This window comes from Apteryx mantelli, unplaced genomic scaffold, assembly GCF_036417845.1.
Source record: "Apteryx mantelli isolate bAptMan1 unplaced genomic scaffold, bAptMan1.hap1 HAP1_SCAFFOLD_255, whole genome shotgun sequence".
Classification (NCBI taxonomy): Eukaryota; Metazoa; Chordata; class Aves; order Apterygiformes; family Apterygidae; genus Apteryx; species Apteryx mantelli.
The window spans coordinates 38,243-53,853 of NW_027118607.1; the positions used below are offsets into that span (position 1 = coordinate 38,243).

Below are 15,611 nucleotides of genomic sequence, written 5' to 3' on the forward strand. Positions count from 1 at the left end.
TTCACACACTCATCCATCGGTTTATCCATCCATCCAACCACCCAGCCAGCCATTTCTCCATCCACTCACTCATCCATCAGTTCATCCATCCATCCAACCAGCCAGCCAGCCATTTCTCCATCCATCCACTCTACCAGCCACCCAATCACACATCTTTCCATTAACCTTTTTCCATCCATCAGGCCATGAATCTATCCATACATTCGACCACGTGCTCATCAAACCATTCATTCATCCCCTAGCCATGACTCTAAACATTGGTCCACACATCCATCTATGTTTCTGTCCATCCAGTCACACATTTCTCCAACCACCTTTCTCCATTACTTAATTCCAGACTCCATCCATCCATCTAATTATTCATCCAAACATCCAATCATCCCTCCGTCCATCCCTCAAAACAACCAATCACCCAACCATCCATCCAATCATCCCTCCATCCAACCATCCCATCATCCATCCATCCCTCTGACCTTGCATGCACCCAGCCCTTCGTCCATCCTCCAGTTGGTGCCCAAGACCTGTTCCCGTTTCCCAGAAGGCCCAAGGAGTCCAGGATGGACCCTGCCCAGGCTCCTGCCCAACTCTAAAACCAGAGCACAGAGAGGGCAGGGACAGGGCCCACAGCCACTCTTACCTGTGACTGCGTCAGTGGAAATAAGACCAACACGTTTCTGCTGCCAGATCCCATACAGGTTGAACTTGTAGCGGCGGTTGGGCACCAGGTCAGGCACAGTCACCATGCGGGACCTACCATCCACGCGCAGCACCTGGGGCTGGCCTTGTGCACCCTTGTACTGCACTGTGAAGAAGTCAAAGGTGCCCTCAGGGACGGTCCAGTCCAGCTGGATGGAGCTGGGGGTGACGTGGGAGGCCGTGAGCTCCCCCAGGCGAGGCTGGGATGGCGGTTCCTCCTCTGGCAGGGCCGGGGCTGCAATGGAGAGGGCACAGTGCAGGGCACGCTGGGGACAGACATCCCCTCAGCCAGCCAGCCATCAATCCATCCATCTGTCCATTTGTTCACCTATTCAATCATCCACCCATCAATCAACTCACTCAACTCACATCCACCCACCCAACCACATGTCCAACCATCTACCCGGTTATCCATCCATCCATCCATGCTTCCATCCATCTATCCATTGGGTTGTCCACCCACCCATCCGTCCATGAAACCATCCTTCCAACCTGCCAGCCAGCCTTGAAACAGTCCGGCCAACCATCCCTCCAACCCTACATCTACACCATACATTTTGTTCACCTGTCCATCCTTCCACCCACTACTATCCATCCACTCATTCATCTAATCATCCAGTCATCATCAGTCAGCTCACCCAACCACCCATCCTAGTAGCCAGCTATATATATCTGTTAATCCAGATTTTTGTTCACTCATCCTTTCATAGATCTGCTTACCTATGAGCTTGTTAGCTGATTCATCAATCCATCCATTTCTCTATCTGTCTGTCCATCTGTCCATCCATGCATCCATCCATCCATCCATCCATTCATCCAATAACTCATTTATCATGCACTTTTTTCCATCCATCAGGCCTTGAATGGATTCATCTATCCAGCTATCAACCATCCATCTATCCATGCAACCCTGCAACCATCCACCCTTCCATCCTACCATAAAATTGATAAACTATCCAATCAGCGAAACATCCAGTCATTCAGCCAACCACAGTCATCCATCCATCCATCAATATATCAAGTCACCTCCTTTTCCACGCACCTTTCCATCCATCAGTTCTTGAATCCATCCATCCAACCAACCATTCAATTATCCATCCATTCAGCCATCTTTCCATCCATACATCCCTCACCCAACTGGCCAAAAACCTCATCAACCACTGATACATCCATCTGTCTACCCATGCATCCAGTCAAACAGCCAACCAACCCTCCAATATTGCATGCACCCACCCCTCCATCCATCCCCAAGTCAGTGTCCAACAGCTGTTCCCATTTCCCAGAAAGCCCAAGGGAACCAGGACAGGCCCAGCTCGGGATCCTCACCAACTCCAAAACCAGCACACACAGGGGACAGGCACAATGCCCACAGCCACACTCACCTGTGATGGCATCGGTGGAGATAAGACCAATACGCTTCCGTCCCCACACTCCGTACAAGCTGAAATTGTAATGGTGGGACGGTACCAGGTCAGGCACAATCACCATGCGGGACTCGCCGTCCACGGGCAGCGCCTGGGGCTGGCCTTGTGCATCCTTGTACTGCACCATGAAGGAGTCAAAGGTGCCCATGGGGACAGTCCACTCGAGCTGGATGGAGCCAGGGGTGACGTGGGAGGCTGTGAGCTCGCCCAGGCGGGGGCCTGATGGCAGTTCCTCCTTCAGGGGGGCTGCAGCTGCAACAGAGAGGGCCAACTGGTGGGCATACCAGGGACAGACATCCACACATCCATCCATCCATCCATTCATTTGTCCAGCCAGACAGCCAGACTTCCTTCCATCCCATCACCCACCTTTCCAAGCACATCCATCCATTCATCAGGCCATGGATTCATGAATCCCAGCATCTGACCGTCCATACAAACATTTAACCATCCAATTGTTCATCCAGCCATCCATACTTCCATTCAGCCATTGAAACATCTGCACATCCAACCATCTTTCCAACCATCCATCCAACCATTCAAAAATCCAGCCAGCCATCTGATCAACCAGCCACCCATCCAGTCAGCTTTTTATCCAGATATCATTTCATCTACTGCCCAGCCAGCCAACATGACACCCATCCATCAAACCATTCAACCTTTCATACAATCATCCATCCATCTATTCCTCCCTCCATCCCTCCATCCTTGCATGCACCCATGATCATCTCCAATTCAGAGGCCAAGAGCTGTTCCTGTTTCCCGGATGGCCAAATGGACACGGATGGACTCTGCCAGGGTCCTGACCCATTCCAAAAACAATGCACAGAGGAGACAGAAATGATGCCTGCAGCCACCCTCACCTGTGACGGCATCGGTGGAGATGGGGCCCAGACGCTTCTGTCCCCACACCCCGTACAGATTGAATTTGTAGTGGTGGGATGGTGCCAGGTTGGGCACAGTCACTGTGCGGGACTCGCCATCCATGGGCACCACCTGGGGCTGCCCTTGTGCATCCTTATACTGCATCGTGAAGGAGTCAAAGGTGCCCTCGGGGACAGTCCACTCGAGCTGGACAGAGGTGGGGGTGACATGGGAGGCTGTGAGCTCTCCCAGTTGGGGCTGGGACGGTGGTTCCTCCTCCGGTGGGGCCGGGGCTGCAATGGAGAGGGCACATTGCAGGGCACAGTGGGGGACAGACATCCATCCATACGCCCATCCATCAATCATCTGTCTCTCTGTACATCCAGCCAGCCATCCACCCATATTTTCACACCTGTTTTTCCATCCATCTGTCCACGAATCAATCTGCACATTGAACAATCCATCCATCTGTCCAACCATTCAATTATTCATCCCACCATCCTTCCATCCAACCAAACATCTTTCTAACCATCCATTCATGCCACTAGCCAGCCAGCCAGCAAACAATTCATTTATGAATCCAATACCCCAAACAGCTGGCCAGCCTTCAGTGCACTATTCAAGGCAAAGAGAGGCCCTGTCGAAGCTCCTAACCAACTACAAATCCAGGGCACAGAGGGGACTGAGACGGTTCCTGTAGCCCCTCTCACCTGTGATGGCCTCAGTGGAGATAAGACCAATACGTTTCTGCTGCCACACCCCATAGAGGTTGAACTTGTAGCGGTGGGATGGCACCAGGTCAGGCACAATCACTGTGCGGGACTCGCCGTCCACAGGCAGCACCTGGGGCTGCCCTTGTGCATCCTTGTACTGCACTGTGAAGGAGTCAAAGGTGCCCTCGGGGACGGTCCAGTCTAGCTGGATGGAGTCAGGGGTGGCGTGGGAAGCCGTGAGCTCTCCCAGTTGGGGTCGGTATGGTGGTTCCTCCTCCGGCAGGGCCAGAGCTTCAAGGGAGAGGGCACAGTGGTGGGCATGCTGGGGGACAGACACCTACACATCCATCCGTCCATCCAGCAATCCATCCATCTGTCCATCAGTCTGCCTACCCAACCAGACATACATCCATTTAACTCATCATGCCTCCACCGATCAACTCACCCAAATACCCACCCATCTGTACCTCCATCCATCCTTGAGGCAGTCCAACCAAGCATCCTTCCAACCATCCGTTCTTCCATCCACTCAACCTTCCACTCATCCAACTATCCATTCCTTCAGCTATTTAATCAGTCACCCATCAGGCAACTCAGCCAACCATCAATCCTACCATCCATCCATCTATCCTTTAATTTAGCTGTTTGTCCATCCATCCAACCAACCATCTATTTATCCATCCTCTTCTCAGTCCATTAACGTACCCATTCTTCTTGTTCTCTATCCGTCCATAAAACCATCCATTCATCCATTTCTCCATCCACCCAACCATCAAAGCTTCCAGCCATCTAATCACTCATTTCTCCATGCACCTTTTTCCAACCATCAGCTTTGGATTCCATCCATCTGTCCATGCAACCAAACGTTTTATCTTCCAGCCAGCCAGAGAGAGCCAAACAACTGTCACCTAGTCAAATGTCCAAATGATCTTACATCCTTCTACCATTCTTCCATCTATCTGTTGATCCATCCAGCCAAGCATCTGCCTCTGCATCCTTCCATCCTTGCATGCACCCATCCCTCCAGTCATCCACACGTCTGCACCCAAGAGCTTTCCTTTTTCCCAAATGGCCCAAGGGGATGAGAATGGACTCTGTCCGTTTTCTTGCCCCACTCCTAACACAGGGCCCAAAGGGGACAGGGATGATGCCTGCAGTCACCCTCACCTGTGACAGCATCAGTGGAGATGGGGCCCAGACGCTTCCGCCCCCACACTCCGTACACGTTGAACTTGTAGCGGCGAGATGGAACCAGGTCAGGCACGGTCACCATGCGGGACTCGCCGTCCACAGGCAGCACCTGGGGCTGGCCTTGCGCATCCTTGTACTGCACCGTGAAGGAGTCAAAGGTGCCCTCAGGGATGGTCCATTCCAGCTGGACAGAGGTGGGGGTGACGTGGGAGGCCGTGAGCTCGCCTAATTGGGGCTGGGATGGTGGTTCCTCCTCTGGCGGGGCAGGAGCTGCAACGGAGAGGGCACAGTGGAAGGTACACTGCAGTGTGGACATTCACCCACCTGTCCATCCATCCATCTACCTTTCCATAGCTGAGTCCTTCCATACATCCCTCCCCTCAGCCATCCATCCATCCATCCATCTAAGCATCCACCCATCAACCAACTCAATGGTCTGTCCACCCCATCCATTCTTTCATTCCTCCAGCCCTTTGCTCACACAACCTCTCATCCCTCCATTTATCAAACTGGTTGTCACTCCACTCATCCAGGAAGCAACCAATCTGTCTGTCTATCCAGCCAGACAGCCATTTGTCCAGCCAGACAGCCACACTTCCATCCATCCCATCACCCATCTTTCCAAGCACCTTTTTCCTTACATCAGGACATGGACCTATGAATCCAGGACTCCAACCACCCATACACTAATTTAACCATCCAATTATTCATCCAACCATCCTTGCTTCCATCCATCCATCCATCCATCCAAACATCTCCCCATCCAACCATCTTTCCAACCATCTATCCATGAATCAAAACATCCATCCAGTGATCCGCTCAAGTGATCATACCTCCATCCAGTTTTCCTTCCATCTACTAGCCCCTCAGCTGCCCAACCATCATATCTTTCATACAACCATCCATGCATCTATTCCTCCCTCCATCCCTCCATCCTTGTATGCACCCATGGCCATCACCAAGAAAGCACTCAAGAGCTGTTCCCATTTCCCAAATGGCCCAAGGGGACAAGAATGGACTCTGCCCAGGGTCTTGACCCACTCCAAAACATGAGAGCGGAAGGGACGTGGACAGTGCCCGCAGCCATCCTCACCTGTGACTGCATCGGTGGAGATGGGGCCCAGACGCTTCCGCCCCCACACTCCATACATGTTGAACTTGTAGCGGCGGGATGGAACCAGGTCGGGCACAGTCACTGTGCGGGACTTGCCATCCACTGGCACCACCTGAGGCTGCCCTTGTGCATCCTTGTACTGCACCGTGAAGGAGTCAAAGGTGCCCTCGGGGACAGTCCAGTCAAGCTGGATGGAGGTGGGGGTGACGTGGGATGCCACGAGCTCGCCCAGTTGAGGCTGGGATGGTGGTTCCTCCTCCAGCGGGGCTGTGGCTGCAACAGAGAGGGTACAGTGCAGGGCACACTAGAGACAAACAACCATGCACCCGTCCTAACATCCATCCATCTCTTCATCCACCTGTCTATCCATCTGCCTGTCTAATCATCCTTCCTTCTGTCCATCTGCTCATCCATCCATCCATCTCATCTTTCACCATCAATGAACTCAGCCAACCATCCATCCTCACTCTGTTCAGTCAGTTGTTTGTCCACCAGTGCAATCATCCATCCATCCATCCATTAACCTGTCAGGTGATTCATCCATCCATCCATCAGTCTGTCTATCCATTCATTAAACTATCCTTCCTTCTACCCAACCATCCATCCACCTTCCCACACACCTTCCTTCATCCATTCATGCTTCCAGCCAGCCAGCCATAAGATCACCCAACCAGCCACACACTCATCCAACCATCCACCCTTCCATCCATCCTTCCCTCCATCCATACAAATTCAGCACCCAAGACTTGTTTCCTTTTCCCAGACAGCCCAAGAGGACTAGGACGGGACCTGCCCAGTCTCTTGTCCAACCCCAAAACCAGCACACAGAAGGGACAGGAACAATGCCTGCAACAGCTCTCACCTGTGACAGCATCGGTGGAGATGGGGCCCAGACGCTTCCGCCCCCACATCCCATACACGTTGAACTTGTAGCGGCGGGATGGAACCAGGTCAGGCACAGTCACTGTGCGGGACTCGCCGTCCACGGGCACCACCTGGGGCTGCCCTTGTGCATCCTTGTACTGCACAGTGAAGGAGTCAAAGGTGCCCTCAGGGACAGTCCAGTCAAGCTGGATGGAGGTGGGGGTGACGTGGGAGGCCGTGAGCTTGCCTAATTGGGGCTGGGATGGTGGTTCCTTCTCCTCCAGCGAGGCTGGGGCTGCAACAGAGAGGGCACAGTGCAGAAGGGATGCACAGTGGGGACAAAAATCCACCCACCCGTCCATGCATGTATCTATCCATCTGCTCATCCAACCATCCTCCTGCCCATCATTTCATCCATCCGTCCATGTCAACATTCACCATAAATTAAATCATCCACATATCCATCCATGCTCCCTTTCCTTCTGCTCTTTGACCACCTGTAAACTCATTCATCCATCCATGCATCTTTCTGTAAATTCATTTGTCCATCCATCCATCCATCCATCCATCAATCCCTTCATCAAACCATCCATTCTTCCCTCCAACCTTGCATGCACCCATCCCTGCATCCAACCCAATTCACCACCCAGGACTTTTTCCCGTTTCACAGATGGCCCAAATGGACAAGGACGGGTCATGACCACACTCCTGCCCCACTCGTAACGAAAGACCAGAGGCAATAGGGACGATGCTCACAACCACCCTCACCTGTGACAGCATCAGTGGAGATGGGGCCCAGACGCTTCCGCCCCCACACTCCGTACACGTTGAACTTGTAGCGGCGGGATGGAACCAGGTCAGGCACGGTCACCATGCGGGACTCGCCATCCACGGGCAGCACCTGGGGCTGCCCTTGTGCATCCTTGTACTGCACCGTGAAGGAGTCAAAGGTGCCCTCGGGGACAGTCCAGTCGAGCTGGACAGAGGTGGGGGTGACATGGGAAGCCGTGAGCTCTCCCAGTTGGGGCTGGGATGGCGGTTCCTCCTCCTCCGGCGAGACTGGGGCTGCAACAGAGAGGGCACAGTGCAGAACGGGTGCACAGTGGGGACAAAAATCCATCCATCCATTCTTCCATCCGTCTATCCATCTGTCTATCCATCCGCTCATCCAACCATCCTCCGGTCCATTTCTTCATCCATCTATCTCATCTTTCACCATAAATTAAATCACTCAAGTATCCATCCATGCTCCCTTTTATTGTGCTCTTTGTCCAGCTGTACAATCATCCATCCAGCCATCCATCAATCTGCCTATCCCTTCATCAAATCATCCATCCATCCCTCCAACCTTGCATGCACCCATACTTTCATTCATCTCCAATTCAGTACTCAGGACCTGTTCCCATTTCACAAATGGCCCAAATGGACAAGGATGGGCCCTGTCCAGGCTTCTGCTCCACTCCTAACCAAAGACCCAAAGGCGACAGGGACAATGCCTGCAGCCAACCTCACCTGTCATTGTGTCGGTGGAGATGGGGCCCAGACGCTTCCGCCCCCACACTCCGTACACGTTGAACTTGTAGCGGTGGGATGGTGCCAGGTCAGGAACAGTCACCGTGTGGGACTTGCCGTCCACGGGCAGCACCTGGGGCTGCCCTTGTGCATCCTTGTACTGCACCGTGAAGGAGTCAAAGGTGCCCTCGGGGACAGTCCAGTCCAGCTGGACAGAAGTGGGGGTGACGTGGGAGGCCGTGAGCTCGCCTAATTGGGGCTGGGAAGGTGGTTCCTCTTCCAGTTGGGCTGGGGCTGTAATGGAGAGTACACATGCAAAAGGGAGCCACAGTGGGGATAAAAATCCACCCATCCATCCACCCATCCATCAGTCCATCAATTTACCCACCCAACCATCCCTCCATATCTTCATACATTCAACTAATCACCCCTCCCTCTATCAGTTCCCCCAAACATCCACCAACCTCTCCATCATCCATCCATCCATCCATCCATCCATCCATCTGTCTAATCATCCACCCATTAACCAACTCACCCATCTGTCCACCCATCCATCCTCCCATTCCTCTACCTCTTTGTCCACCCCATTACTCATCCCTCTGTTTATCCATCCTTTGGTCACACCATTCAGCCAGACAGACACCAGTCTGTCTCTCCATCCATCCAACCATCCATCCACCCAGCCAGCCCAGCCAGGCTTCCTTCCATCCAATCACTCATCTTTCCAAGAACATCTATCTGTCCATCTGAGCACAGATGCATGAATCCAGAACTCAAACCATCCATGCATTCACTTAACTGTGCAATTATTCATCCAACCATCCATGCTTCCCTCCATCCGTCCAAATATCTTTCCATCCAAACATCTTTCCAACCATCCATCCAACCATCCAAACATCCACCCAATCTTCCAGTCAATCAGTCAGCCAACCTTTCATTCCACCATCCATCTCTCCCTTCTGTCATTCACCCACAATCATCCCCAGTTCAGCACCAAAGACCAGTTCCCTTTCCGCAACAGTCCAAAAGGACAAGGATGGACCCACCAGAGCTGCTGATCAACCCCCAAATCAGTGCACAGAGGGAACATGAATGGTGCCCAGAGCTGACCTTACCTGTGATGGCATCGGTGGAGATGGGGCCCAGACGCTTCCGCCCCCACACTCCATACACGTTGAACTTGTAGCGGCGGGATGGAACCAAGTTGGGCACAGTCACTGTGCGGGACTCGCCGTCCACGGGCACCACCTGGGGCTGCCCTTGCGCATCCTTGTACTGCACAGTGAAGGAGTCAAAGGTGCCCTCGGGGACAGTCCAATCGAGCTGGATGGAGGTGGGGGTGACGTGGGAAGCCGTGAGCTCGCCTAATTGGGGCTGGGATGGCGGTTCCTTCTCCTCCAGCGAGGCTGGGGCTGCAACAGAGAGGGCACAGTGCAGAAGGGATGCACAGTGGGGACAAAAATCCACCCACCCGTCCATGCATGTATCTATCCATCTGCTCATCCAACCATCCTCCTGCCCATCATTTCATCCATCCGTCCATATCAACATTCACCATAAATTAAATCATCCACATATCCATCCATGCTCCCTTTCCTTCTGCTCTTTGACCACCTGTAAACTCATTCATCCATCCATGCATCTTTCTGTAAATTCATCCATCCATCCATCCATCCATCCATCAATCCCTTCATCAAACCACCCATCCTTCCCTCCAACCTTGCATGCACCCATCCCTGCATCCAACCCAATTCACCACCCAGGACTTGTTCCCATTTCACAGATGGCCCAAATGGACAAGGACGGGTCACGACCACACTCCTGCCCCACTCCTAACGAAAGACCAGAGGCAATAGGGACGATGCTCACAACCACCCTCACCTGTGACAGCATCGGTGGAGATGGGGCCCAGACGCTTCTGTCCCCACACTCCATACACGTTGAACTTGTAGCGACGGGATGGAACGAGGTCAGGCACAGTCACTGTGCGGGACTCGCTGTCCACGGGCAGCACCTGGGGCTGCCCTTGTGCATCCTTGTACTGCACAGTGAAGGAGTCAAAGGTGCCCTCGGGGACAGTCCAGTAGAGCTGGACAGAGGTGGGGGTGATGTGGGAGGCCGTGAGTTCGCCTAATTGGGGCTGGGATGGTGGTTCCTCCTCTGGTGGGGCTGCGGCTGCAATGAAGAGGGCACAATGCAGAAGATAGAGTGGAGATAAAAATCTACCCGTCTGTCTATACATCCATCCAACCATCCATCCATCAGTACATCAACTCACCTACTTAAACACCCATTTATACATCCAGACATTCAAATAATCGCCCCTTCATCTATCCATCCCCCAGACATCCACCAATCTATCCATCCATCTGCCTGTCCATCCATCCATCTATCTAACCAGTCACACGTCAACCAATTAACCCATTTGTCCACCCATCCATCCTCCCATTCCTCCACCTGCTTGTCCACCCAACAGCTCATCCCTCCATTTATCCATCAGGCTGTCACTCCATTCAGACAGCTAGCCACCTGTCTGCCTCTTCATCCATACAAACATCCATTCATCCATTTGTCTAGTCAGGCAACCAGGCTTCCATCCATCCAATCACCCATGTTTCCATCCATCAGGCCACGGGTCCATGAATCCACAAATCCAAAAACTCATAAATTCATTTAACCATTCAATTATTCATCCTATTATGCATGCTTCCCTCATCCATCCAAACATCTGCCCATCCAACCATCCTTCCAACCATTCAAAAATCCATCCAACCATCCAATCAACAACCACTCATCCATGCAGCCATCCAGCCTCTCATACCACCATCCATTCATCCATCTTTCCTTCCTTTTTTTATGCACCAGTGCCCACCACCAAGACACTGGGCAACAGCTGTTCCCATGCCCCAGAAGGCCAAAGAGGCCAGGAAGGGCCCATGGGCAGGCCATGGCTATCCTCCAAAACCAGAGCACAGAGGGGACAGGATGATGTCCGCAGCTGCCCTCACCTGTCATGGTGTCGGTGGAGATGGGGCCCAGACGCTTCCGCCCCCACACTCCGTACATGTTGAACTTGTAGCGGCGGGATGGAACCAGGTCAGGCACGGTCACCATGCGGGACTCGCCGTCCACAGGCAGCACCTGGGGCTGCCCTTGTGCATCCTTGTACTGCACCGTGAAGGAGTCAAAGGTGCCCTTGGGGACAGTCCAGTCGAGCTGGACAGAGGTGGGGGTGACATGGGAGGCTGTGAGCTCGCCTAGTTGGGGTTGCAATGGCAGTTCCTCCTCCGGTGGGGCCACAGCTGGGGCTGCAACGCAGACAGCACAATGCAGGGCACATTGGGGACAGACAGCCACTCCCCCAGACACCCCGGCAGCTTTCCACTTGTCAATCTGTCCATCCATCCATCCATCTAATCATCAACCCTGCTATCAAATTAAACAACCAGCCATCAACCCGCCCAAGTATCCACCCTCCCAATAATCCAGCTGATTCTCCACCCATCCTTTTCTCCATCCATTTACCCATCTATTTATTGTCCATTACTCCATCCATTCATCCATCAGATAACCCATCTTTCCATGAGCCTTTTTCTATCCATCAGGCCTTGAATCCATCCCTCCATTGAACTATTCAGCCATCTAAGCATTCTTTGATTTCTTCATCCAACCAATCAACCAACTGATTCAACCATTCTTTCATTCGATTATCAATCCAAGCATCCATCTATCCTTCCATTCTTCCACCCAACCATGCAGTCAGTGAACCAGCCACACACTCATCCAAGCATCCAATCAACCATCCATCCAGTCATCTATCCATCCATCCAATCAATCAACCATCCACTCATCTATCCATCCATCCAGTCACCCAAACAGCCACACACTCATCCAACCAGTCATCTTTCCATCCTTCCATCAGTTCAACCATACATCCATACCCCCAGCCCTCCAACCTTGCATGCACCCATCCCTTCATCCAACCCAATTCAGCACCCAGGACTTGTTCCCATTTCACAGATGGCCCAAATGGACAAGGATGGGCCATGATCACACCCCTGCCCCAGTCCTAACCAAAGGCCCAAGGGGGACAGGGACGATGCCTGCAGCCACCCTCACCTGTAGTGGCATCGGTGGAGATGGGGCCCAGGCGCTTTCGCCCCCACATCCCATACACGTTGAACTTGTAGCGGCGGGATGGAACCAGGTCAGGCACAGTCACTGTGTGGGACTCGCCGTCCACAGGCAGCACCTGGGGCTGCCCTTGTGCATCCTTGTACTGCACCGTGAAGGAGTCAAAGGTGCCCTCGGGGACAGTCCAGTCGAGCTGGACAGAGGTGGGGGTGACATGGGAAGCCGTGAGCTCTCCCAGTTGGGGCTGGGATGGCGGTTCCTCCTCCTCCGGCGAGACTGGGGCTGCAACAGAGAGGGCACAGTGCAGAACGGGTGCACAGTGGGGACAAAAATCCATCCATCCATTCTTCCATCCGTCTATCCATCTGTCTATCCATCCGCTCATCCAACCATCCTCCGGTCCATTTCTTCATCCATCTATCTCATCTTTCACCATAAATTAAATCACTCAAGTATCCATCCATGCTCCCTTTTATTGTGCTCTTTGTCCAGCTGTACAATCATCCATCCAGCCATCCATCAATCTGCCTATCCCTTCATCAAATCATCCATCCATCCCTCCAACCTTGCATGCACCCATACTTTCATTCATCTCCAATTCAGTACTCAGGACCTGTTCCCATTTCACAAATGGCCCAAATGGACAAGGATGGGCCCTGTCCAGGCTTCTGCTCCACTCCTAACCAAAGACCCAAAGGCGACAGGGACAATGCCTGCAGCCAACCTCACCTGTCATTGTGTCGGTGGAGATGGGGCCCAGACGCTTCCGCCCCCACATCCCATACACGTTGAATTTGTAGCGGCGGGATGGAACCAGGTCAGGCACGGTCACTGTGCGGGACTCGCCGTCCACGGGCAGCACCTGGGGCTGCCCTTGTGCATCCTTGTACTGCACAGTGAAGGAGTCAAAGGTGCCCTCAGGGACAGTCCATTCCAGCTGGACAGTGGTGGGGGTGACATGGGAAGCCGTGAGTTCGCCTAATTGGGGCTGGGATGGCGGTTCCTCCTCCTCCGGTGGGGCTGGGGCTGGGGCTGCAATAGAGAGGGCACAGTGCAGAAGGGATGCACAGTGGGGACAAAAATCCATCTGTCCGCCCATCCATCCATGCATCTGTCTATCCATCTGCTCATCTAGTCATCCTCCTGTACATCTCTTCATCCATCCATCTCATCTTTCACCATAAATTAAATCACCCAAGCATCCGTCCATGCTCCCTTTCATTCTGCTCTTCGTCCACCTCTACACTGATCTATCCATCCCTCCATCAATCTGTCTTTACCTTCTTCAAACCATCCATCCATCACTCCAACCTTGCATGCACCCATCCCTTCATCCATCCCCAAGTCAGTGCCGCAGACCTGTTCCCATTTCACAGATGGCCCAAATGGACAAGGATGGGCCATGATCACACTCCTGCCCCACTCCTAACCAAAGGCCCAAGGGGGACAGGGACAATGCCCACAACCACCCTCACCTGTGACTGCATCGGTGGAGATCGGACCCAGACGTTTCCGCCCCCACACTCCGTACACATTGAACTTGTAGCGGCGAGATGGAACCAGGTCAGGCACAGTCACCATGCGGGACTCGCCGTCCACAGGCAGCACCTGGGGCTGCCCTTGTGCATCCTTGTACTGTACAGTGAAGGAGTCAAAGGTGCCCTCGGGGACAGTCCAGTCAAGCTGGACAGAGGTGGGGGTGACATGGGAAACTGTGAGCTCTCCCAGTTGGGGTTCTGATGGTGATTCCTCCTCCGGTGTAGCCGGGGCTGCAACAGAGAGGACACAGTGCAGGGGACACCTGAGACAACAGACACCCTTCTCTCCAGTCAGCCAGCCAGCCAGCCATCCTTCCATGCATCTGTCCATCCAGCCATCCTGTCCTCTGTCAATCTACTTATCCAACCATCCGTTTCATCTTTCACCGTCAATGAACTCACTCAACCATCCATCCTTACTCCCATTTAGGCAGCTCTTTGTCCACCCATGCACTCGTCCATCCATCCAGCAATCTATCCCTTCATCAAATCATTCTTCCATCCATCCATCTGTCCATCCAGCCATTCATCCAGCCATCTGTCCATCCTTACACCCACCCATCCTTACAACCAGCTAGTCACCCTTACATTCATCCATTGATCCATCCGTCCATCTCATCACCACACATCAATCAACTTTCCCAACAATCCAAACATCCTCCCATACTCATCCATTTTTTCCACTTACTCATCCCTTCACCCACTTTCCTATCCATGCATCACTTGATGACTATATTCATTCCTCCAGCAAGCTCCCTGGTGGGCCAGTCACTCACCGATTCATCCAGTCTTCCATTCATCAGTTCATGCTTCCACCCATCCATCCAGTCACCATTCTTCCAATGCACCTTTTCCAAACCATCAGTAGAAGCATCCATCCAACCATAAAGTCACCCAATCAGCCACACATTTGTGCAACCATCCACTTCTCCATCCATCCATCCATCCATCCATCCTTCCAAACCTCTGACCTTGCACACGCCCATCCCTCCATCCAACCCGTAGTCAGCACCCAGGACCTGTTCCCATTTCACAGATGGCCCAAAGGGATGAGGACGGTCCTGTGCTCCTTTCGCCCTCCTGACCAGTCCCAGGGAGGACAGGGACAATGCCCACAACCACCCTCACCTGTGAAGGCATCAGTGGAGATGGGACCCAGACGTTTCTGCCCCCACACTCCATACACGTTGAACTTGTAGCGGCGGGATGGTGCCAGCTCGGGAATGGTCACCATGCGGGACTCGCCATCCACAGGCAGAACCTGGGGCTGCCCTTGTGCATCCTTGTACTGTACAGTGAAGGAGTCAAAGGTGCCCTCAGGGACAGTCCAGTCGAGCTGGACAGAGGTGGGGGTGACGTGGGAGGCTGTGAGCTCGCCTAATTGGGGCTGGGATGGCGGTTCCTCCTCCTGTGGAGCCGTGGCTGCAACAGAGAAGGCACAGTGCAGGGCACACTGCAGTATGGACATCAGTTCATCCATCCATTAGTCCATTCATCTGCCCATCTATACAGCCTTCCCCTCAACCAGCCATCCATTCTCCTATTCCTTCAACCATTTGTC

At 53.1% G+C, this 15,611-nt stretch overlaps 1 protein-coding gene across 1 annotated transcript in view; it reads right to left on the reverse strand.

Annotated features, from left to right (window-relative positions):
* LOC106497245 (tenascin-X-like) overlaps nt 1-15,611 on the reverse strand; it is a 43,165-nt gene that overhangs the window by 11,174 nt on the left and 16,380 nt on the right. The window contains exons 18-32 of the mRNA XM_067317152.1: nt 15,179-15,472; nt 13,988-14,281; nt 13,242-13,532; nt 12,498-12,794; nt 11,387-11,686; nt 10,260-10,553; nt 9,494-9,790; nt 8,379-8,672; nt 7,635-7,931; nt 6,865-7,155; nt 5,982-6,275; nt 4,865-5,158; nt 3,695-3,988; nt 2,984-3,277; nt 638-931 (exon numbers count right to left, since the gene is read on the reverse strand). Of these exons, the coding sequence (XP_067173253.1) occupies nt 638-931; nt 2,984-3,277; nt 3,695-3,988; nt 4,865-5,158; nt 5,982-6,275; nt 6,865-7,155; nt 7,635-7,931; nt 8,379-8,672; nt 9,494-9,790; nt 10,260-10,553; nt 11,387-11,686; nt 12,498-12,794; nt 13,242-13,532; nt 13,988-14,281; nt 15,179-15,472 (4,419 nt within the window). The remainder of the gene's footprint in view (nt 1-637; nt 932-2,983; nt 3,278-3,694; nt 3,989-4,864; nt 5,159-5,981; nt 6,276-6,864; nt 7,156-7,634; nt 7,932-8,378; nt 8,673-9,493; nt 9,791-10,259; nt 10,554-11,386; nt 11,687-12,497; nt 12,795-13,241; nt 13,533-13,987; nt 14,282-15,178; nt 15,473-15,611) is intronic.